At 50.6% G+C, this 23,882-nt stretch overlaps 1 protein-coding gene across 11 annotated transcripts in view; it reads left to right on the top strand.

Annotated features, from left to right (window-relative positions):
- DTNB (dystrobrevin beta) overlaps window positions 1–23,882 on the top strand; it is a 230,396-nt gene that overhangs the window by 163,104 nt on the left and 43,410 nt on the right. For 9 of the 11 annotated variants that reach the window (XM_063330834.1, XM_063330842.1, XM_063330833.1 and 6 more), the window contains one exon: window positions 3,696–3,716. The exons of the other annotated variants lie outside the window; for them this stretch is intronic. In XM_063330834.1, coding sequence (XP_063186904.1) covers window positions 3,696–3,716 — 21 coding nt within the window. The remainder of the gene's footprint in view (window positions 1–3,695; window positions 3,717–23,882) is intronic. 11 annotated transcript variants of the gene reach the window in all.

Genomic DNA, 23,882 nt, shown 5'->3' on the forward strand with positions numbered 1-23,882 from the left:
AAAATACATTACCTGTGTGGTGTTCCTTTAGAAGCCAAACTTGTAGTGCGTTCAGCGAGCAAAATCCCATTTATTTGGCAAGACCCCTTTTCCATGAAGTTGTAACGCTGCGTCTATTACTTATTAGTTGAGTCTTGGATCAGCGTTTCTGTTATTTCGAGTAAATTAATGACAGGGTAGGATGTTTATGCTTATTTAAGTCATCTTACTGCCCTTTCTGAATATCAGCGCGACACAGCGTGTTCCAGTCCTGAGTATTCCAAGATCTATTAAAAATTGCCGTCACCGGACCAGATAACTCCTCCTGTAATTATTTTAAGAATCCCAGCTGCAAGCTACCCAGGCCTGCTGATCTAAAAATATCATTTCTCGTAGATACTTTTTAACACCTTTTCTCATTATTAGTGGAAAGGACTTCACTGTTTGCTGGTAGAAACTACGAGGGGAAAGTACTATTAGTCAAACGCGGAACAGAAACGCTAATTCCTCTTCCCCTATTAAGACTTTTACCATGACGGTCAAGAAGCCGTACACACCACCGCAAAGGCTTTGTTTTGTTTCTGATATTTGTGTTCATTTCAAAGTCTCCTTTTTGGTGGTTTTAGCCCTGCCAGACACAAATTTTTCCCGCAAAGTTTTAGCTTGTCTCGTCATTTGGTGCACTTCAAAAATTTTCATTTATAATTTACATCAGCTGTTAAGCTTTTATGGTTTTTTCCATTTTCTTATGCGGTATTTTTTACATTTTTAATGCTGCCTTCATTTCACCATTTAGAGCCGGATTCAGCTTACCTAACTTGGGTTGTCTGGGAGTTTGGTACCTCGGCTCCCTCTGTAAAGAGAGGAGGGAGAGGAAAGCCTACATTCGGAAGGACATAGCTGTTCTCGGGAGGTTCATCCCATCTCCCCATGGCGAGCCATGCTGTCGTCGTTGGCCTCAGAGCAGAGAGGGGCTCTTGGCTCGGAGGTGATCAAAGCCCCATGGTTACCATCCTGCTCTGATGGTCATTAGCCCGCACAGTGACCTACCCAGGCCGTTGCAATTTGGAGTTAAGGTTGGTTTTTGCATCGAGTGTCCTTCCACATCTTATGGTGACGCGTGTTGATGCTCCTTGCAGGAGGTTTCCATTACAGGGATTTGTCGGTGGTCTGCCCCCAGGGAGAAGTTCTGGCCGTTCAGCTCTTCACCAAGTGCTGTCATTGGTGTCTTCTGCTGGGTCGTCCCATGTGAGACCCCAGCTGTATCTGTCAGGGTGAGCTCATTAGTGCCAGACCGCGTTCTTTGGACCAGCACTCGCCTACGAGCTCTGCTGTTGGCACGGTCACCGACGTGCCCGTGGAGCAGAGCTACCAGCGCTGTCCCAAACCATCTCCAGCCACCACCCAGACAGGTGCCTGGACCTGTTCCTGGGAGGCAGTTTGGATGAGGCCACTTTGATCAGGGTAAGCACGGATGTGTTTAATAGCGTAGCCTCTGAGCCTGCAGAGCTGCCGCAGTGGCCACCGTAGGGCTCCCACTGGCCGCTCCCCTCCTGTCTCCTGGCCGCTCTAGCTAGTCCATAGTTAAGCAGATGAAGCCCCTTGCACGCGAGAAGCTGCCTGTCCCTCTGGGCTGGTCAGTGGCCACAACCTGTTGGTACTGTCGTCAGGGACTTTCTTCCAATATTTTCTATCATCTTTTCCCCATCCGGGCCGTTGGCTCAGCTTTCCCGTTTTTCCCGAAAGTCTTCTGTAACACACCACGTGCCATTAGCTCTCTTCTAATAAGTAGTCGGCAGCGATGATTGTCTGCCTTCCTGCAGGGCTTTTGCTTCCAGCCACACGGATATTCAGCAGACGTATCCCATTTCACTTTTTCCATTTCCTCAACGGTAATTTCCTCGCTAGCTGATTTGATGATTTATCTAATAACCGCTCAGTCCTTCTAGCAAAGCTCCACGCCTCCTGAGGGTTATTTTTTCACATCTGTAGTTAATGCTAAAGCCTCATTTTTCAAACTAACAACTTTTTTTGTAGAGTGGAGACCATTTAAGATCTTTTTCCTGACCTGGCTCACCATCTAGTCCTGCGAGTCCCAGTGCCGGTAGGAGGAACGACTGGAAACATCTGGGAGTGCGGGGAGGGCAGCGCTGGCCTCCGCTGCTGATGCTGAGCCGCGGCTGAGTGGAGCCATTCCCTCCATCTGCTACCTCAGTCCCGAAATCCGCACCTGAAAGAACCCCAAGTCTTGGGAGAAAAATCCCAAAAGTGCGTGCTCAGAAGTGTGGAATTCTGGGCGGTCGTTCCCAGGTATCTCTGCAGCGCCCTCAGCGCACGGTTAGGAGCACATCTACTACGGGGTCAGTGTGAAGGAGCTGCTCTAAATTAAGGGAGAGGTTCTGGTTAATCCTGCGGGATATCAGTGAGGGAAGGTGGATAAATGGGTTCGTGGATTTCAAGGCAAGAAGGAGCTTTCGTTCCGTGAGTTTTATCTCCGTGACCTGAATTTCTGGGGAGACGTGCTTACCGGTGGTCCTGCTGCCCTCTGCACTGGCGGTCGGTGCCAAGCCAGCGTTGGAGGGGACACACACTGTTACCCTGACAAAGCTGTAATTAACTGTTGTTGCTGCGTAGATGAGTCATCAAAAACCTGCTGCCAGCCTTTCTGCTAACGCTCGGTGTTGCTCCCTGCAGCACAGCTGCCGTGCTCCTCCACGCCACCCAGCCCGCAGGCAGAACGGCCCGTAGGACTCATAGTGCTTTTGATATATACAAAGGCAAAATCTATGAAAACTTTGGAATTAGGAAAGAAACCCTCGACTACGTGCTACTTCGCTCATTCCCAGGAGTGCTCCTATAGCTGAAGTCAGAACGTGACCCCACTGCCCAGACAGGATCGCAGTGTACATTTCTCTGCTTCAAGAGAGGATAAATTCATCCGTGTTTCACTTTTTTTGGTCTTTCAAATTAGTAGCAATCCATACTGACAAACGCGGCATTGCAACAAGGGATGTTTTTTCTGGTCAGATTTGTCCTTACTCCGCGTCTTTGGTGCTCCTGCCTCCCCGGTTCTCCCCTCCCACTCCGGATCTGGTTACTGGCCGCTCGTTAATTTGCCCTTTGGAATCCCATCTGCAGAGGTCCCTGCAGGCCCGGTGGCAACGGGCACTCTCGGACCAAAGAGGTGGCGTTTTGCCTCTCAGGCAATGACAGTTTGGGTCTCTGTGATGGCAGACTCGTGCTCCCAGGGAAGCGAATGCCGTGCAGCGGTTGCACCCTCCAGGTGGTATTTCCAGAGTTTAGAGGACGGTGGAAAGGTGCCTTGGGGACAGGTGGAGAGTCTGGAGTAGGAGGAGTAAAGCCAGTAAAGGTTCTGCCTAGAAGAAGAGATATCCGTTGGATATCCCGTCCTGTGTCCAAGATGTCCGCGCTGTGGTGTCCGTCCCGTGTATGCAACTTTGGCCAACGCCAAAGGCCGTTGTAGACAAGAGTCGTCTTTTGCGAATGGAACAGGTGGCACCTCTGCGTTCCCACCACGGCCGTTGTGTCTAACGCCCTTGTTTCCTTCCATGTCTGCAGATGTTTCTACAATTTGCCATGTTCTGTTCTTCCACTGGGTCTGTTGCGTGTTTTCTGTGTGTGCGTGTTTCCTTTTCATACGATAACTGATCTCTCCTGTTTCTCTCTTCACCTTTTTCTTTTGGCAACGCTTACAGGAAGAAGAGCAAAAGCAGGCAGTAAGTTGACTTCAGTTTGTAGGTGATCTTTTCTTTCTGCATGAAAATGCAATTTTCTGTTAATTGGCTTGTATGCAAATAAACGCTGGGAATGTGGGGTCTTTCGCACTTGTAAATTTGAAAGCAGCCCTCATCGGTTTCCAGTAGAGCATGTTTTTGTGTATGTCCTTAAAGCTATTTCTCTCTCCCTTTCTAATTAAGTTTATTGCTGTGGGTACACAACTGGTGGCTGCATTCATTAGGTTTTTATAGAATTGTGCATGATCATCCGGGCTTGAAAATGTGGATTCTCAGCTGGCTTCATAATATATTTTGTTGGAGATTCTTTGGAGTATTTTACATGCTAAGAAAGCTTTCTTGTCTCTTCAGGAATCCTTTACTTTGCCTCCTTGCCACGTACAAGTCCATGCATGAAAACTAATTAATGACTTAATATTCTGGGCACGGATCCATATCATTCAGTCATGATATAGTCTCCTTGAATTAGTCCCAGTATGCTCGTTGTAAACAGGATGAGTAAACTAACAAGAGACAAGAATGCATTTGCTTTGTTACTGATTTTCATCTGCTCTGCCCGCCTATTAAAACCCGAATCCTGTGTTGATTTCGGAATCCACTCCAGAGGGAGCCCTTTTGCTTTTCTCGGAAATAGCCAGATGTTCAATGTCTTCCCTCCAGCAGAACAAATTTTCGGTATTTTGGAACATGGTTTTCTGTACGCACAAAGCTTTAATGGAGGTGAATCCTGTGTTTCTCATTGTTGGGGTTTTTTTACATGTTGTTTGTCAGATACTCGAATTGGATCGTTGATACATGGATTGGAAATCCTGGTGACTTATTTTTTGTAAGGAAATACACGTTTCTGGGTAACTTCTGCTGCTGAAAATGCTTCAGCGGTGCATGTGCTGAAATGGGCGTTTGGTGACTCCTGGATGGCCTTTTGTTAGGGTTCTGATATCAGTTTAAGAAGATGATGGTGGTAAGTGTGCGTCTTCTGTTGGAGCCCAGTTCATCCCTGGGTGATGCTGCCAGTGAGGATTTATCCCTGGGTTTGCAAAGGCACCTTGCAGAAATCCCTCGGCTTAGTGAAGGGACCAGATTGCAGCATGTGGCAGCGATCTTCAAGGAATTTCCTGGAGGAAGGAAAACAACCAAGACACCACCATCCCTGTCCTCCAACTTCTGATGTGCAGGTGGAATGCTGTATCCTGTGTCATTCTCTTACCCAGCATCGTTGCTAGGAATAATCATCTGTGTGGAAACGCAGCATTATTTTAGCTTGTTTTTCCTGCACCATGATGTTCATATTGATTGTGGATAAAGAAAAAGGGTAAATATGAGATCAAAGGAAAAATTGGCCCAATTTTACTTCCCTTCTTTCCCTGGAACACTGTGTGGGTAGGAGGATAAGAGAGCCAAAACTGACTGCTAAAATAATGTCAACACATTGACATTCTGTCCAGTCCCATTCTGTTGGAATCTATGATGAATGAGCCAAAAAGGATTTGCAACTCAAGAAGGCAGGTTTTGACCAACCAAAGGACACGTTGCTGAGCTGTAGGAATGGAAACCGCATCCTTACATCTGCATGGGCTGAAGTAGCTTGAAACACTCCCCTCTTAACTATAAAGGTGCAGCCTGAAAAAGCTGGAAATCCCAGGATACAATGCTCCACTTGGCTGAGAAACACACAGAAATCACAAAATAGCTGAGGAGGAAAGGCATCTCTGGAGGTCATCTAGTCCAGCCCCCCATGCTCAGAGCTTCTCAGGACCTTGTCCCATCAGGGTGTGAGTATCTCCATCCAAAACCTCTCTGGGCGACTGGTTCTAGTGCTTTAGTACCCTCACCATAAGAAAGGTTTTTCTGTATTTTTAAAGGGAATTTCCTATATTTCCATTCCATTGCCTCTGGTCCTGTCACTGGATTGTCTCCCTTGACCTGCTGCCAGCACTCTTCCTAACACAGCCCAGGATGCCGTTGACTTTCTTTGCTGGAAGGGTACATTGCTGGCTCATGTTCAACTTCTCTGCAGGATCCCAACGTCTTTTTCTGCCAAGCTGCTTTCCAGCCAGTCAGACGGTTATTCCTTCCCAGGAAGAGGACTTTGCAGCCTGTGTTGAACTTGATGAGGTCCCTCTCTGCCCATTTCTCCGGCGCTTGCAGTGTTGTCTGCAAATTCATTGAGGGTGCATGCTGCCCTGTCGTCTAGGCCGTTACTGAAGAAGTTAAACAGTACGGGCTCCAGTATGAAACCTTGAGGCGCACCGCTAGTAACTGTCCTTGAGCTGTCCTTGAGCCTTCACGTTGCTGATAACAACCCTACACATCACTCCGTATTGGTATCTGCACTGTTCTGGAAAGGAGGTAATGGCATACCTCCAGCTTGAAGTCCAGAAGAACTCGTCGGACCATATACTGGCTTCCCAATGCCTTCAGGACTTCATGGTCATCCATGTGCTCCAATAACAGAAATACGTGAATAAAGGGCTGAGTGTCTGTGGGAGTGTGGGCCGCAGAAACACAACCAACTGAAGAACTTAAAAATATTCTGTCCTTTAGAACCTCTACCAGTTTTGGTAGCTCTAGACTCTCATCTTCCCTCTACGTGTGTATAAAACCCTACAGTAGCTAGGAAAGGTCTACCGTGTGCTCAGCCAGCCCCATCCTTGTGTCCACAAGCATGTGTCTTGGAAAAAGAAGTTAGAGGAGAAGAGCCTAGTCTGGTTAGTACCTCACAAAGGTCTACAGACTAGTCCAGAAACAGCAGGACCACGTATGAGGGAAAACGTAGAACACTGTCTGAGTCCCGTGGAAGAGAATGCCCAAGTGCCTTAGCGATCTGAAGTGATGATCATCTCAACCCTTGACGAGATGGATTGGTTATGTGGCGGCAACATGAATTTACAGGAAGGGTTAAGGTGAGTAACAGGCAGAGTAACTGTCACTGATCCGGGACTGGCAGCACATCAAGAACGGTGGCATCAGCATCCACATTAGGAATTTCTGATTCCCCTTCACTGCTAAAGCCTTCTCCATATTGCTAGTAAGATTCCCAGAGACGGGTCAGAGAGGATCAGCTTTCTTGGCTATGTTCAAGCAAGTTGCTTGGCAAGAAAAACGGCTTCCTTAACAAAAAGCTGTCTCGATCATTCTGCATGTGAGACAGCGTACGCTGTATTCCAGGGGCTGAAGGTGCCCAGGTTAGTGTGGCCATTTTGAATGGCTTGACGGTGGTCACAAGCCAGCGTTCCACCTGGTGCAGCAAGGGTGCTTGGTGCGTGTATTTGCCCCCAACTGGGGCAGTTGGTGCGTGTATTTGCAGCCAGAGTGGTTGCGTGTGTAAGCGTTGGGTGGAGATCTTTGCTGCTCCTGGGAGGCGAAGAAGAACTTGCTTGGCTGCTGAGGTTGCCACCAAGTGCCCGCAGAAAACTGTGTGATAATGGACTTCCATCTCCAGCAAAAGACTAGGTGAGCACAGTGGCATCTGAGAGACCAAACTCCAGTCACAAAAATGTCCTCAGCGGGCCGAGAAGCTGCTGTGTCTCTTGGCCAGTCTTGGTCAGAAAATCACGGCGAGCTGTAAGGAGTTCGTGTCAGGAGAGAGCCATCTTACAGGGAACTCCAGTAACTTCTGTTCAGAGTCGATCCCCTAGCAGGATTTTGAAAGTTTCTGTACAGTCTTTCCCCTTGCAGGACTGTTCCTTGGAATCAACGGGGGCGAGTCCTGGTCGCGCCCTTGAGGGACAGTGCCTTGGGCAGAGAGATTATTCCAGTAATGGAGTATTAAGCCAGGCGGTATTCGTAGTCCACCACGCTATTCTCTGCTACTGCTAAGGTTGTTGTGTCCCAGCTAATAAAGATCTTTGCCAGCCTGGATCCTAATTTACAACAGGACTGTTTTCATGTCACAGCTGGTGAGAGCCTTAAATAATCTGCTAAATATTAAAACCTCTTTGTTTTATAGTCAAATGAACAGCCATCGGAGCTGTACTGTTCAATAGTCAGAAGAACGTTAAGGGAATTCACAAAGATGTACATCACATGTATGATGTCTTTGGCCTGCAGTACAATTCATACAACAAATCCAGAGGAGCGTCAAGCGCTCGTACTCCCAACACGAGAGAACTTCTCTAATGCCAAACAGGCACAGAAACGGCTTCCCAGCGGAGGAGCTCACATGGGAGCGCTTAAACGCCGGAGTGGAAATCTTTTCCTTTGAGAAGATGGTGGGAACCATAGGACACAGCAGAGCAGACTGGGCTCGTGCATTTCGGGGTTATGTTACCGGTCAGGAGAAGTGGACACGCTCTCGCCCGACAATCCTCGTGAAGTTGTGGGAGGGTTGCTCCTTAACCCCGTGGAGAGGGAGCCAGGGGTTCCCCATTTCCTCCCGTCGTTCAGGTGATTCAGAGTACGTGGATGGTACCTTTCAGGCAGCTTGAGAAGTGCAAGGGCAGCAGCGCACATACCTTCGATGGGGTGAACTTTCTTGATCAACGGCTGTAGCGAAGCTGAGCCCCGACAGCAAGCCAGGATGACACCTGCGTCCCTTCCCAAGAGATGTCGAAACCTGCAAGTGGAGCATTCCTGCCCTTGAAGAGCCCTATAGCAGCTGGAGAGGTCTCATCGTGTTGAATCTGAGGGTGCCGTTCAGTTTTTGCATCCATTTTTGCATCCTGTACGCCTCTCTGGAGTGGATCACATCTGGGTGACTCCCACCATCACATACTGATGCATTTTAACAAAAATATGAAGAATTCCGCCTAATGCCTCAACACTGCAAGTCCTCGTTCATCTGCAGGGTGTGCCTGTGGTCCCTGTGGATAGCAGCAACCTCTCGGCAGGGGCGGGTTGTGTCTGCCAGCTGCACAGCCAATATGACCCAGCTGGCTCGAATGACATTCATTTATACTCAGAACTGAAAAACTTCTCCGAAAAAAGTGGAAGACCACTTTCTGGAGGGTGGGAGTGGACAGTCCCAGGAGCACGATGTAGAACAAGACAAAACTGCCTATTCAGGATCAATTTAAGGAAAGGACCAAATCTGGTTACCCACCACGCTGGCAGCCTTAGATGCCTGCTCTGGTTAAGCTGACAAGTATTGCAGCATGCAGGCTGCGTCTGCGCTCCTAAATGCACACAGAAAAATCCCATGGCGCTGAGGACAACCGGCATGAAGATGCCCGCCTCCGTGCTCGCGGATTTTCTTGGCCTCCAAGACCTGGTGGCTGCATGCAGGGTTGGGAATGGTGTGCCTGGGAACTGCCGGGGAATGTGCTAGCTGAAATGTGTCACAACTGTGCCAGGGAGCATTCTAACACTTAGATGCTGTAAATTATCTTGTTCCCGTGCCAGAAACACTCCTGGGTACGGTTCAATTCACTAATATAGACAGACACGGCTTTGGAATAAGCTTTGAGTTGGTGCCTCCTGACTAAGAGCCATGTTCACGGGCCTCCTGGAGGATATCAAACCTAGAAAGGCTCCCAAAAGAGGCATTTAGATGTTAAAGATTTGAAGTCGTGTAGGGAACTGGACCTCCATACCTACAGAGTTGATCTGTCAGTAGACATTTCGGAAAGGAAGGCTGGGTCTGTGCTGACATGGGGTATTGGAGGTGAAGATGACCTTCCCCTCCTCTTTAGTTGTCAGCATTGCCCCTAGCAGATGACTTTTTCAGATGTGAGGAGGAAGGCTTGGCAGGGAATAGCCATGGAAATGCATCAGGATTGCTTTCTTGGAAGTCTCTTTGCTCTGATGGATCACACTGTCCTGTGGTGGTTGAGTGTCAGGTAAGAGACAAATCCCTGAATAATGTGGTGGTGCTTCCTATCACAATGGGATGAACGGGGTGAAAAGTAGACTGAGGTGTGGAGCTGATGTCTGCAAAGACCTGGTTTCTGTCTGAAGAGAAAGAAAATCCCTCTCCCCACACCAGTAGAGCATGGTGAGAAGAGAAGGCTCCACGGAGACCTTCCAGCCCCTGCCAGTCCCTCAAGGGGCTCCAGGAAAGCTGGGGAGGGACTCTGGAGCAGGGAGGGGAGCCATGGGACGAGGGGGAAGGGTTTTACACTGGAAGAGGGGAGATTTGGATGAGATATTGGGAAGAAGTTCTTTGGTGTGAGGGGGGTGAGCCCCTGGCCCAGGTTGCCCAGAGAAGCTGTGGCTGCCCCATCCCTGGAGGGGTTCAAGGCCAGGTTGGCCGGGGCTTGGAGCAACCTGGGCTGGTGGGAGGTGTCCCTGCCCAGGGCAGGGGGTGGTGCTGGGTGGCCTTTAAGGTGCCTTCCAGCCCAAAACTGTGGTTCTGTGGTTCTATGGTTCTTTGATTCTATGGTTCTCTGTTTCTATGATCAGTGAGTTTCTCCGGGCTCACGTCCGTTGCCAGCTGTGCCAAGCTCGCTGGGCAGAGCGGAGAAGATTGAGCGTGGCTGGGCTGAGCAGCAGAGGAGAGTGAGTTGCTGCTTGTCTTTCGATTGCTTTGTCTGGTGGATGGTGGGGGCCAAACGCTGCAGAAGTCAGCCAGAGCCTTCCCGAATAAACGCGGTCATGGTTGGGTCTGGTGGCTTGGCATAAACCTGCTGCTGTTGGGGAGCAATGAAGAGGTGCACGAGCCTCTCCTGACGCTCGATGGGGACTGGGTGGGCTGTTGCTGTCAGGCCGGAGGGGATCCAGTCGTTCTGTCCCGCTTTGGAGAGCACACGAACGGCACGAGGGAGTAAGTACAGTCCAACGCAGAAGGCAGACTAAAACAGTGGAGAGTGCTTAGATGTTTTTAATCCTGAACTGTAGTAACCAGAGATGTTTTCCAAAATAGCAGTTGGGAAAGCTGTTGGGGAGAAGTGTGGTTTTCCCGCTGCTCCCGCTGTCCCACAAAGAGGTAAGAGCCATAAGGCAGAAGGGTTTCTGCGGAGTCCCGCTCCATTCATGCCTTCCCTGAATCGCATTCCTCTCTACTTAATCACGGTTTGGATCGCACGGCCAGAAACAGGCAGGAGTTTGTTCAGTTTCTCGTCTTCCAAGTCCTGCCGTTGCTGAGAAAGACACGTGTGCCAAGTTCCAACTTTTAAGCCGCTACCATTTTTAACAAAGCTCTGTGCAAAAGCATCGCGGCTACACTTGCTCTTGACTTGGGGGAAAAATACGCTTATTCCTTCGGATGCACTTCAAAACCAGTGGAAGGGGTTGGGTTTATTTTCTAAACAGATCCTCTGTCAAGAGGCTGCCCAGCATGAAAATTTTTCAGTTTTTGTCTTCTAGAGATTTCTGTTTATTTGCATACTTTTTTGTTTTAATGTGCGTTATTTGGGAAAAGAGGATTGGAAGTGAAACGGGGTTAGAGCGTTTTCACCAGGGCGCACAGCACTCACAGGCAGCAGTTCCTGTAGATTTATCGTGGGCGGTTCTAAGGAAACTCGAGGCTTGGTCGTGTGCCACATGTGCTCAGAGGGGCTCCCAGAGCCCCGAGAGCTTCTTTCTGTGTTCAGCGTATTCTCCCCCTCCTTCTGATGTCCCGTTTCGATGTTAATAAACTTGAAACGCAGTGGCTGCAGGAGAGGAGCGTCCTTGCTTTGGGAAGGCACGTCGTGCACCCCGGGACGTGGCAGCTCTGCCGCTCGCTGGCCGTGCTGCCGGCTGGCTGCCACGGAAGGGACGGCGCTGAGATGCCTTTCCCTGGGGTGGAATGGCCGTGGCTCTGGGTCACACACCGCGCTGGTTGCAGTTCCCACCTGTGGCTCCTGGGCTGTTGCAGAAATTGTAGGGCCATCCCCTCCCATCCCCACGCCATGCCATCCCATCTCCATCCCATCCCATGCCATGCCATCTCATCTCATCCCCATGCCATGCCATGCCATCCCATCCCATCCCCATCTCCATCCCATGCCATCCCCACCCCATGCCATCCTATCCCATCCCCATCCCATGCCATCCCCATCCCATCCCATCCCATCTCCATCCCCTTCCCCATCCCATGCCACCCCATCCCCATCCCATCCCCAGAGCCCCCCTGCGCGGGGGAGCGGGGGCGAGGGGCAGAGCTTTGGAGGGAGGTTGCATGCAGGAAAGGGAGTGAAGGCTGGATGTAATACATACTGTGGCGCCTGTTCTGGAGGTCTCTTCAGGACAGTATCACGGATGGAATGATGCACTTCACTCGTAGAGAGAGGCAGCAATACATTTATTGATATAAAACATGCTTTAACAAAATTTGATAGTAAATGTGACAGTGTTTTAACAAGATTCGATGGCAAGACACACTTGGTTATTTACTGCATGGAGGACGGGGTCAGACAGAGCTGTCAGGGAGACCCTCCCGTTGAGGCAAGGTTTCAGAAAGGACCCCCTTGGCTTTCTGAACTATTTATGGGTGTAAGATGATTGACCTACAGTCATATAAGAGTCCGGGGAGACCTTATAGCGGCCTTCCAGTAACCGAAGGGGCCTACAAGAAAGCTGGGGAGGGGCTGTTTGCAAGGGCACGTAGCGATAGGACGAGGGGCGATGGTTTAAACTAGAGCAGGGCAGGGTTAGATCAGACGTTAGGAAGAAGTTCTTCACACTGAGGGTGGTGAGACACTGGCCCAGGTTGCCCAGAGAGGGGGTGGAAGCCCCATCCCTGGAGACATCCAAGGCCAGGCTGGATGAGGCTCTGAGCAACCTGCTCTAGTTGAAGATGTCCCTGCTGACTGCAGGGGGGCTGGACGAGATGGCCTTTGGAGGTCCCTTCCAACCCCACGCATTCTGTGATTCTATGATATTTGCATATTGAACACAGCACAAGTGTTGTGGTGAGGTGGGCGCATTGCTCGTTAGCCCCTGGCTATTGTGTTGTTATCCGTCTCCCCAAAACCATGGTGAGCTGGGTGCAGCCATCACAACCAGGTGCACCCATGATGGCCACCATGGGTGGTTATCACATGGGCAGGGTTATGGAGATAAAGGTCAGGTTGGCGGTGGAGCACACCATCACAGATGGTTAAATACAACCAGTTCTCCCTTATTTCTGCAGCGGGCCCTGGGGTGCCACAGGCACCAGAAGAACCCAGGTCTTGCAATGGGGAGGAAGTCTCAGCCCTGTGCCAACCTCCCTAATGCAGGTCCAGCGCCCATCCTGCCACCTCCAGGATAACTCCGGCAGATCTGGCGGGGTGCTCCTGCACTCCCCGGGAAGGCCAGGGTCTGAGGGGTCCCTTAGCAGCAGCACCGGAGCACAGAGCCGTCAGGCATCACCGTGTGCCCCAGCAAATAAATGTGGACATGGGGGGGAACTGCTGCAGAAACGATGGCTTTGCTCAGACTTAGCTTGGGTCTGACCTGCTGAGACCAATAATCCCGTTAGACCTCAGCTGGTTGATGCAGAACCGCAAGCGCCATCACACAGCACCCGCTTCTGGGAGCCCAGCACTGGGACGCAGCCAGCGCAATTCCAACGGGATCCATCGACAGGGTCACCGTGTCGTGCCAAAGCAGCAGTCGGCACGCAGGAGCATCGTGTCTTCAAGCCTGACCCCACCTTGGGTGTAGGGAGGTGCACGGGAACACTGCTTGAGCTAATACCCGCCACCAGATCTGAGCTGTCGCTGCATCGTTGACGGGAACAAGCCGTGGTCCAGATGATGCCCCAGAGGCCACAGAGTGAGAACAGCGTCCGAGAGGTGTCCGAGCGTGGGCTGTTGGTTTGGGATGCACCAGCAACAGCTTTTTTCTACAAGTCACTTATATGAGAAATCTTGCTTCTTGGTGGTCAGTAATATGTTTGAAATACCCAGGTATATTTGTCAAATGCCCGGGGTTCAGCTTTACAATGAACTGTCTTTGACAGCAAAACCAGCTTGAAACGTTCCTTTTCCTGGGCCAGTAGTCGCTGCTCCAGCAATTATCTTCACACGGCTTTTGAGGGGCCGGGCTGCAAATCAGAGCACTGAAATCGTCCTACTGAAAAACAGCGTTCCTAGAAAAAAGGAGAAGCCAGAAGCTCCTGTACTTACACCTTCACTGGTTTTCAAGAAGTAGTGATCCAAACTGGAAGAGGCTGGATGCCGTTCCCGAGATGGACCTTTTTGTGGCAATAATTTCAGCTCCTGGGCAGAAAACAAGCGGCGAGCACCCGTGGGTCAGGGCGGGCGTAGCGGCAGGGCCGTGGCAAGGTGCCTGCCCCCTTGGAGCAGTAAGAGGAAGGGTAGTTTGTGTAACAGCAGAGCAGAAAGAAGGTTATAAAGGCTGATGAGCGATGTCTCTCCAGAGTCAGTGATTGCTCAGAACCATGAATTCGGTGCTTGGCCTTACTCTATAGGAATAATTCATCAGTCACCATTAAAGAGCCCATATGCAAGATGAGAGCGGGGTTTTTTGTTGAAGATATTCTCCCACTACGTGGGTGTTTCTGTCCTTTTTCACTTGTTCATGAGAATTCGCGGTGGCGCGTCGGTGGTGTTTTTCATTTCACATAGATGTTTCCACCAAAGCATTTGTTGCCACATTTGGGGATAGATATTCATGAGCCTGTAGCTGTTTGTGTTTCCGTGGCGGAGATGTCATTAAGATGACTGGAGAGATGTACTACGAGGATTTGCATTTGTTTTGGCAAGATCTGATTTTACTTGATGTTTGTTTATTCCCTAAGAAGTGCGACGCTGGTGATGAGTTTGGCAAGACCGAAAGCTAGAAGACAGAATTCTGGAATAATTTGTTTGTTTTACCATATTTTCTTTGAGCATGGGTTGTAACTGGTTAAACGATCATCCTTGTAGGGTCCAGGATGTGGAATATTTATTGCTTCCCTGCTGAACTTCATAGCCGCGCTGTCTCTTCTGAAACAACGGTTTCTTTGCTTTGTCGTCAAGGACCTGCTCTAGGATGTAAATAAGCTTAAGTGAGTGCAGACAGTGCATGCACATTCCTCCTTCAGGATGCGATCCAGCGTAATGCTTAATTCTCTGCAATTACTAATTCCTTCTGCTGCGCTCCAGCACTGGGTTGGCACCCAAATACAACCGTTCGGCGCCATAAATAGCGGATACGCTTAGCTTTTCCGTACCATTTTAATCTTAACCAAACTACATAACCATACATTTTCACATCTCTCCGTATTAAATTGAGCGTGTCCATTTCAGAGACAGGGAAAACCGATACTTTTTTAGACATTCAAGACTAGCCAACAAGATGTTGATGAAATTCAAATGAGAGCCGTTGCCTGTATCTTGGCTGTCGCTTGCAGAAAGCATTGCTTCTCGCGCACAAGCATGGGAAATATGGCAGGAGCCCGTGTTGCAGCTGCAGACGCCGTAACTTCATCCCGAAGGAGGAAGGTCCCTTCCAACCTAGACAATTCTGCGATTCTATGATTACCTGCTCGACACCTTGCAGGGGTGCCATCCCCATGGCTGACCTGCCGACGTTCGGTACGGTGGAAGGCGTATAACGCGGTTAATGCCCAGTAATTCGATTGCGGAGAAATTAATATTAAACGTGTTTCTGTGTGTGCATCTGTAATACTTTCCCTCCCATCATTATCCGAGCCTAGAAGGGTAATCAAAGCCACGTGAAGGACATCTGGATCCAGTGGTGGTTTATATGGCACCTGGCCCTTATTAATAGTAATGAGGAAATGGCAGTTTGGGATTTCTTGACCTCACATTAAATTCATTTCAGTGGGCAAAGGTTGCTAACAGATGGCAGCAATTTGGGGCTCGTCTCATCATCTGTTACACAGACGTTATCACTCCATTTTGGCCCTTTCCTTTGTAAGGATCTATCCCTTTTTCCACCTCGTCTCTTTATAAGGGTTGTCTTTTTCAAAGGGAGTCCTGAAACATCTTGTTAAAGCATGTTACATGCGGCACAAGGGTTTAGGTATGGTCTGATACAACAAAATGATCCCTTTGAGCATAAATCACTCTTTTACTAACTGTGTTGTAAACTTTTATCTTTTTGAAGTCGGTAGTTTCTTCTGGGTTATTGGCCTCTCTCCAATTTGTTCTTTATTTCCCCAGCCCACAAATACACTTTTGCACTCCGGCTTCGGGCAAATGAAAGAGCTATGAGAAGACACAACCCCATAGTTGTCGACACGATGCGCTATCTCAGACCCGCGTTTGTGTCACTGAAGTTCAGAGGTGTACCCCAGCGAGCTGCGTGCCACCTAGAGAAGGGATTTGCATTTTGGCGTCTGCCTCCCTGTCGTCGCACCGGTGGTGATTCAGTTTTCCTTAAAGAGCTCCCGGGCTGAGCAGCCCAGGGCAGATCTTTGCAGAGCTTGCTCTAGGTTGGCTGGAAGGTGGCTGGGTGTCCTCCCTGCTGGCCATGGAGCTGGTCGCCAAACGGGACCATTTGCCGTGCTCCTGAAAGGGTAAAACCTTTGAGCCGTGTGTTTTCGTTTACTTTTTTGGGTTGTTGGGGTGGGGGTTTTTTTGTAGTTGTAGCTGATGTGAAGCATGCTAGAAATAAGATAAAGAATCCTAGAAAATACAGATGCAGTGCTGTTTACTATTAAGGAAATATTATGAATTCAAGACCTTGGAAATGATGAGGTTCAATATTTGCTTACTCCGACGTTATGTTAGCCGTTACAGGGAGAGCTTCCTCTTGTGCTGCGATGGCTACCGCGCTGCGACAACACGCACGTACAACCCAGCTATCAAAAACATCAAGATACTTCCCATAGTCAAACACTGGTGTAAATATTACACCGTACTACAGAAGTGGAAAAAAAAAACCCATACCTGGAATCAATTTATCCATAGTGCTAGATCAGAATAGCCCTACCTAGGAGCCGGGTTGTATGAAATATCTGTTCCAGCTGCAGCGTTGGCCTTTCATGGTGCTTTCAGACTGAAACCTCTTGGGGCTTTTATTTATCAAAGTGAAATGAAAGTTGTTCTAGCTACTAAAATCATCATGTAATCCAAATTGGGTTTAGAGAGAAACGCTTGTATTGTATTTGTGATTTAGTCTGACTCCTGTAAATATCCCTACAGTTTTGCAAGCCTAAAGCAGATGTGCTTAAATCCACAAAGAATTAGAACAGCAGCGAAGTAGAAAATACCTGGTTTTAACTAACGTAGTTTAGGAAAAACTCTGCTAACATGAAAATTAATTTTCTTTTCCCTGAACCTTTCTCTGTTGAAATAAATTCATCAAATGGAGGTGAGGGGGGCGCTTGCTCTATGAAATTCCAGTCGCCTCCTGGGACTGAAAACATAAAAGCGGGAGTGCCCCGTGGGAGAGGCAAACCCCGTCCTCTGAACTCGCCTGGAAGCATCACGTTTGCTTCTGGTGGCATCAGCTCTGCAGATCATTGGCGGTTTAATCCTGTATTTCTGACAACATTAATGAGTTCATCAGATTAAATAAAATGCAGAATTCCAGGAGACCTACATCTTGTAAGCTGGGTGACGCTGTTGTCAATGCTGTCGGCACTCACACGGGTCAAGGTTGGACCCTGACGAACATTGCTGCGCAGCCGGATGTCAGGGCTCCACGTGGTGGGAGCCGTCGTGGCCAGGACTGCCCTCTTGGCGAGATCGAATTGCCAAATTCTTAGCCCTAGCTACTTCTCTCAATGATTCCTGCCGTCTCTCTCCGCCGTTGACGTGCAACCTCAGGAGCTGGCTTTGACCCGTTTGAGCTGGATGCTGACAGTCAGGTTCACTCCAGCCCAGCCTGTATCTTCAGATATCCCGCTACACATCCCTCTTCCTCAGTGGAAGCCTCTGGTCCCCGAATCTCCCACTGCTGGTAGAGGCTGATATCAAGAACTTCATCATCTTGATGTCGAGGATATTAAGAATCTTCACCATTGGTTTCAGATCCAAAGTCTTACTTTCATTGTCAAGAATGGTCACAGACAATACGTCACCTGTGACATTAGGAGATGCCTCTGTGCCTTTTCGGATCATCATCTCTGAAAGGCGGCCTACAGGAAAGGTGGGGACAGACTTTTTAGTGGGGCCTGTTGCAATAGGACTAGGGGTTATGGTTTTAAACTAAAAGAGGGAAGATTTAGACTAGATACTAGGAAGAAATTTTCTATGGTGGGTAACCGTAAAAAGATGGTGAGAACCTGGCCCAGGTTGCCCAGAGAGGTGGTGGCTGTCCCACCCCTGGAAACATCCCAGGCCAGGTTAGACGGGGCTTGGAGCAGCCTGCTCTGGTGGGAGGTGTCCCTGCCCAGGGCAGGGGGTTGGACAAGACAGGCTTTAACGGTCCCTTCCCACCCAGACTAGTCTGTGATTCTGTGATCATCTCCTTTGAGCACAGAAGTAGACTTTGGCCAAGGCCATCAGGAGGAAACAGGCTGGAGCTCCAAGCTCCGTCGTGTCCAGCCTCCCTACCAGGGAGCCATTGCCAAAGCTTTTGACGGGTTTATAGAACAATTACTTCATGTGGTTATATGTGATAAGAGGAGATCAGGCTTGATGTCTAGAAAGTCTCTCCCAGCACCCACCTACTCTAAAAAACAGCAGGTGGCTGAAGATGATTAGAAGAATTCATGAGTTTTAGAGACTCTGTTGGTAGTGGCCCTGGTTGTCATCAGGGAAAGCTCTTAAGAGATTTCTCTTAAGAGATCACCTCGAGGGAGGTGATTCTCCCCCTCTACTCCACTCTCGTGAGACCCCACCTGGAGCACTGCGTCCAGTTCTGGAGCCCCTACTACAAGAGAGATATGGACGTGCTGGAACGTGTCCAGAGAAGGGCCACGAGAATGATCAGAGGGCTGGAGCACCTCTCCTATGAGGACAGACTGAGAGAGTTGGGGTTGTTCAGTCTGGAGAAAAGAAGGCGCCGAGGAGACCTTCGAGTGGCCTACCAGTATCTTAAGGGGGCCTCCAAGAAAGCTGGGGAGGGACTTTTTAGGATGTTGGGTAATGGTAGGACTAGAGGGAATGGATTAAAACTAGAGATGGGTCGATTCAGCCTGGACGTTAGGAAGAAGTTCTTCACCATGAGGGTGGGGAGACACTGGAACAGGTGGCCCAGGAGGTGGTGGAAGCCCCATCCCTGGAAGTTTTTAAGGCCAGGCTGGAGGGGGCTCTGAGCAACCTGCTCTAGTGGGAGGTGTCCGTGCCCATGGCAGGGGGATTGGAACGAGATGATCTTTAAGGTCCCTTCCAACCCTGACGATTCTATGATTCTATGATTTGATAACGTGGATGATGTCCAGCCACGCTGCTGTGCTGGGCTTCAGGCCACTCATGTTCAAATGGTTGGAGATGGGAGCTAAGCCCATCTGCCAGGATTTGTGTATCTTGTCCCATTCTTGCTCATGGATGTGTCAGTACCTCAGGAAAACTCATTTTCTGAATGGTCACCTTTCAAGGCTGGTGACTACCAAGGCCCAAGTTCTTCTGTGTCCCCATCTGCAAGTTGCCAGACCATAATAGCCAAACCCAGCTTTTATTTAAACAGGAGCAGGGTGATTCTCTTCCTCTTAAAACTCTGAGGCGGTCATGGGGGACGCGGGGGAGCTGGGTGAGACAGCAGGGGACGTTTCTGAAACCAAGAGCAGCATGGAATGCTGGTGTAGAACGTCAAGGCTGCGAGCATTGGGTTTCCCTAGGAAAGGGAATAAGGGGAAAAGTCTAGATCTTTAAGGAGCTGGTGTTCATGGGGCGGATCGCGCGCTGCCACGTGCTGTGCGCTGCCTGACATCTCGCCTCCCTGCTGCAGCGCCTCGGGCCGTCGGCTCAGCCAAGGCAGCAGCCGCTCTCGCGGCGTCGTGGGCAACGGCTGCTCTGCCCACAGGGAAGAACCCAAAAAGCAGCAGAGCTCATCAGTCTGTGTCGTCCGCAGCGGTGCGTGCTGCTCGGCTGGCAGCTCTCCGAACTCGCTGCTGGTTTTGTGATCCATCTGCGGATGCGGGAGCAGGAAATTTAAGGAACTTCACTGCTGTGCCCAAGGCACCAGACTCAAAGGGGCAGAAGCCGTTGCCCGTACCCGTTTGGGTGCCAGTCTGTGCTTCTCGTGATCCTTCTTCTCTCAAGTGATGCTTCTTACGGGAACTTGTTAGAAAGCAGCATATGTTTGTTGCTGTAATGGGAGCTAATGACAGTTTTTATTCTCAGCATTTTTTTTCTTTCAAAGAAAGAAAGAGAGCTTTTTTCCTGCTGCTTGACCCAAGAAGACACAAAAAAAAGGTGGCTCTGTCTCGGGTTCAGGATGGCGATGCTCGCTTTTTTCCGTACTGTCCTCCAGCTCAGCAGTGATATGCCCGGAGCGTGCCCCATTCTCACTTCCCTGTGTAGGGTCCTGGAAAATACGAGGAACGGACCATGCTGTCATCCTGGGACCAGAATCTACAGGGACTCGCCCGCTCTGGATCAGCAAGGAGTTTCCTATCAGAAGCACAACACTTAGGTCTGACCCCGGTGGTCGGTGTCTGTTCTGTGCCTGGGACACAGGGTGAAGCACCAGCACGCACGTCGTGCTTAGTGTCGTCAGCTAAATGATCCATCCGGGAGTTTTCCATCAGAAAACACAGCCCAGAGCGGCAGGAGAGGAGCTGTATGGGTCTTCCTTGGGCCCCGCTCTCTTACACCGACAGGACGAAGCCTTTCAGGTCATCTCCCCGTGGCTGTTTGCAGCTCACGGATAGACCGCAGCGTCACAGCAGAGGCTCTCGTGATGCGTCATACTCCGTGTCCATGTGTTATTAATTAGCTCGTGAGCCACTCCTTCCAAAGATCAAAGGAGCTTCGCCAGGAGACGAGGAGCTTGCTTTTAAAAACATGCCTCCAGCAGCTGTAAGGCGATGGAGCAACCTCCTGCCTTCTGCCAAACGTGCGATCCTTGGGTTGGGTCTCAGCAAACTTGGGGAGAGCAGTTCTTCAGCCTGGAACTCCTGGAGCAGCTGATGCTCCTGATGCCGTCCATCTAGAGGGGATCCTGCTTCCTCACACTCCTCACATCTATGTACATCTTTCACCTTTTACTAAAGGTGTAAGTCCAGTTTGCTTTTTGTCAGTCCAGGAAAGCAGGCTCACGGGGTTCGCACTGCCACACGCTCGGAAGAAAGGAGCCGGTGCTCATCCTGCCCTCACAGGGGCTGTTGGATCGGCGTGAATCCCGTGAGCATCCTTCCCATCGCTCGTTTTCGAAGCCCGCAGCTAAGGCGGGCACCCACCCCATGCCGGGAGCCGCCCCGGGCCCGTGCCGGGGAGCAGAGGGAGCCGGCGGGCAGCAGAGAGAAGATTCCTCGGGCCTCGTGCACGAGAGGCACCCCAGCACCCGCCCCGAGATCCAGCCCCGGAGCGGCACTTCGGGTGGGTAAGTCACCAGCCTCTCGTCTTCGCCGGGGGATGCTGCCCGCGCGCCGGGCTCACCGAGCCTCGCAGCATCCCCGGCATCGCTGGGCGGCGGGAGGAGGAGGAGGAGGAGGAGGAGGAGGAGGAGGAAGGAGGTCCAGCGCCTGGGTGAGGTTCACTGGCTCTTTCCCATGTCCTTACGCTCCTCTGTAGGCCATTGCCTGTGGAGGCACGCGCCGAGGGGTGGCTCCACGTGCAGGTCGTTTGATGAGGTCACTCATTTGTGACGTATTCGCAGCATCCTCGAGCCTTACAACCAACCCGCGTTTGTTATTGCTGCTTTTAACAGCCAGGAACGTTAAAAAAGGGGGACAAATCCTTCAGAATTTTACAGGTAGCGCACTTCAGGAAAGTATTGGAAGTTGCTGAGTGACCAGCTGCTCCTCACCTATGAGCATTTCTGAGACCGTGGCTTCAAAGAGTGTGGAAATGACTAGTCGAGGGCACTCTGGGCCTTCCTTTTTCTGCATAGAGCGTAGATATATTTATCCAGAGAACTACAAATTTAATCATAGCACAACATTTTGTCTCCGCCCCGAAATAAATTATGTGTAATCAAAGTCTTCCTGAAATGGGTTTAAAAAGTGTACTTTGAGCAATTTGTAGAGAAGTTCGTAGTGTTACGTTAGCAGCGAGATCCGCTTTCCCTAGGCCGCCTTCCTCATTGGATTGTATCCTTCTCGTCAGGCGCTTCATTTGCCTTTCAATCTGTTTTAGCCACTTTCCAGCTATTCAGGGAAAACGTTTAGGTACAGAAATCAAACCGTGTGCATTTTTTATTGTGCGGTGGTTAGATTTAAGTCTATTGAGAGTAAAATTGGCATTTCTGTATCCTTGCTGAGACTGTGCGTGTTGTGCTCGTCTGTGGTCGGTGGAAGATGCATCCTCCTGACGAGGTTCCTCTTCCGCGCCTTGGCTGGGTGTAGCAGCCGTGTCTCACCACCTTTTAGCCAACGAGCCTGGTTTTGAAGAAGGCAGAGACTCTCGCTGGAAGAGTGAGACCGTTGGCATTGGTGTTAGGACACCGCACAGGACCCGAACGCGGCGAGTCTTAGGCTAGTTCGTTTTTTTTTTGTCGTGGTCACTGTCTTCATAAAGTAATGTTTTCTGAGAGAGTTCGTGGCCAGAGAGGTTTCTTTATGGTTTTGTGGCATGTAAGCTCCACGTATGGCTCGTATCTCTCAAGAGCAGTGTTAGGAAATGGACGGCAGAGAGAAGAGGGACAAATCTTTCTCAAGGAACGAGACAGAATAAAAAAGAGCCTGGAAAAGAGCTCAGCGCCCTCGGCCGTGGGCGGTGGCTGGAAGGGGACACTGTAGGGTCCTCTCCCGCAGAGCTCCTTGGCGTGGAGCAGTTCATGGTCCTACTGAGGTGCCTTCAGAGCGAGTCCTTGTGCTGGGCCGCAGGAGCATCACCTGCAGTCTCTGCAGGGTGTTCCCGCGCCGTCGAACCATCCGAGGCAGGAAAAGGAGCTCAGGGCTGACACTCAGCACCTGGCAATTTCTAGGCCCTTTATTCTTTCACGTAGGGTTTGTAGCTTGGTCTCAGCGCCGCCCATTCCTGTCCGCGTCTTGGAGAAAGGCAGGCTGGTCCTCACTGTGTTCTCCTTACCCAGGGACAGGAGCACCGTGAGCGTGACTAATGCATTTTAACTGGAAGAGCGGAATAATATTTTGCCATCTATACCCATTTTCATGACTGAAAATCGGACCTGGAGCGTGACTCTCTGCGTATTTAGGTCTTAAGACTGGGAGAAGCTCAGGGTGAGAAGGTGCAGAGGAGGTTTAGCATGTGACTTCAGCCACAGCTGAGCACGGACATTGAGACCACCGGAGATGGTGGAAGTTGGGAATTTCCACATTTCTCACAGTGCCAATGTCTCTTGCAGAATACAAGCTGTGTTCCCAGCCACTAAGTTCAGCTGGTGAAGCTGGTGTTTGTAACCCTCTTGGTGGGTGAGAAGCTGGCCGTGAGCCGGCACCGTGCGCTGGCAGCCCAGAACCCCCCCGCAGCCTGGGCTGCATCCCCAGCAGCGTGGGCAGCAGGGCGAGGGGGGGATTCTGCCCCTCTGCTGCGCTCGGGGGAGACCCCCCTGCAGTGCTGCCTCCAGCGCTGGGGCCTCGGCACAGGAGAGACACGGAGCTGTTGGAGCGGGGCCAGGGGAGGCCCCGGAGATGCTGGGAGGGCTGGAGCCCCTCTGCTGGGAGGACAGGCTGAGAGAGCTGGGGGGGTTCAGCCTGGAGAAGAGAAGGCTCCACAGAGACCTTCCAGCCCCTGCCAGTCCCTCAAGGGGCTCCAGGAAAGCTGGGGAGGGACTCTGGAGCAGGGAGGGGAGCCATGGGACGAGGGGGAAGGGTTTTACACTGAAAGAGGGGAGACTGAGTGAGATATTGGGAAGAAATTGTTTGGTGTGAGGGGGGTGAGCCCCTGGCCCAGGTTGCCCAGAGAAGCTGTGGCTGCCCCATCCCTGGAGGGGTTCAAGGCCAGGTTGGCCGGGGCTTGGAGCAACCTGGGCTGGTGGGAGGTGTCCCTGCCCAGGGCAGGGGGTGCCACTGGGTGGCCTTTAAAGGTCCCTTCCCACCCAAACCATTCCGTGATTCCATGATTCGATGATTCTATGACTCTCTCTGGAGGCAGTGGTCCTCTGAAGAGCAAGGCAGAGGCTGAACCGTCCTCCTGCTCTGAATCATTCTCCGGAGGACGCTCTCCCTCCCACTGTTGACTTCAGCATGACCTCAGGCCCCGCTAGGCGAAACTAGACTTCACGAGAAGCTCTGCCTCCCCCAGCTCTCAACGTAGTTTCTATTCTTAGTCCATTGAAGAGAAGTTTATTCTCTCTTTTGATTCTCGGCACATAAAAGTT

Source organism: Chroicocephalus ridibundus, chromosome 3 (genome assembly GCF_963924245.1).
Source record: "Chroicocephalus ridibundus chromosome 3, bChrRid1.1, whole genome shotgun sequence".
NCBI classification, from domain to species: domain Eukaryota; kingdom Metazoa; phylum Chordata; class Aves; order Charadriiformes; family Laridae; genus Chroicocephalus; species Chroicocephalus ridibundus.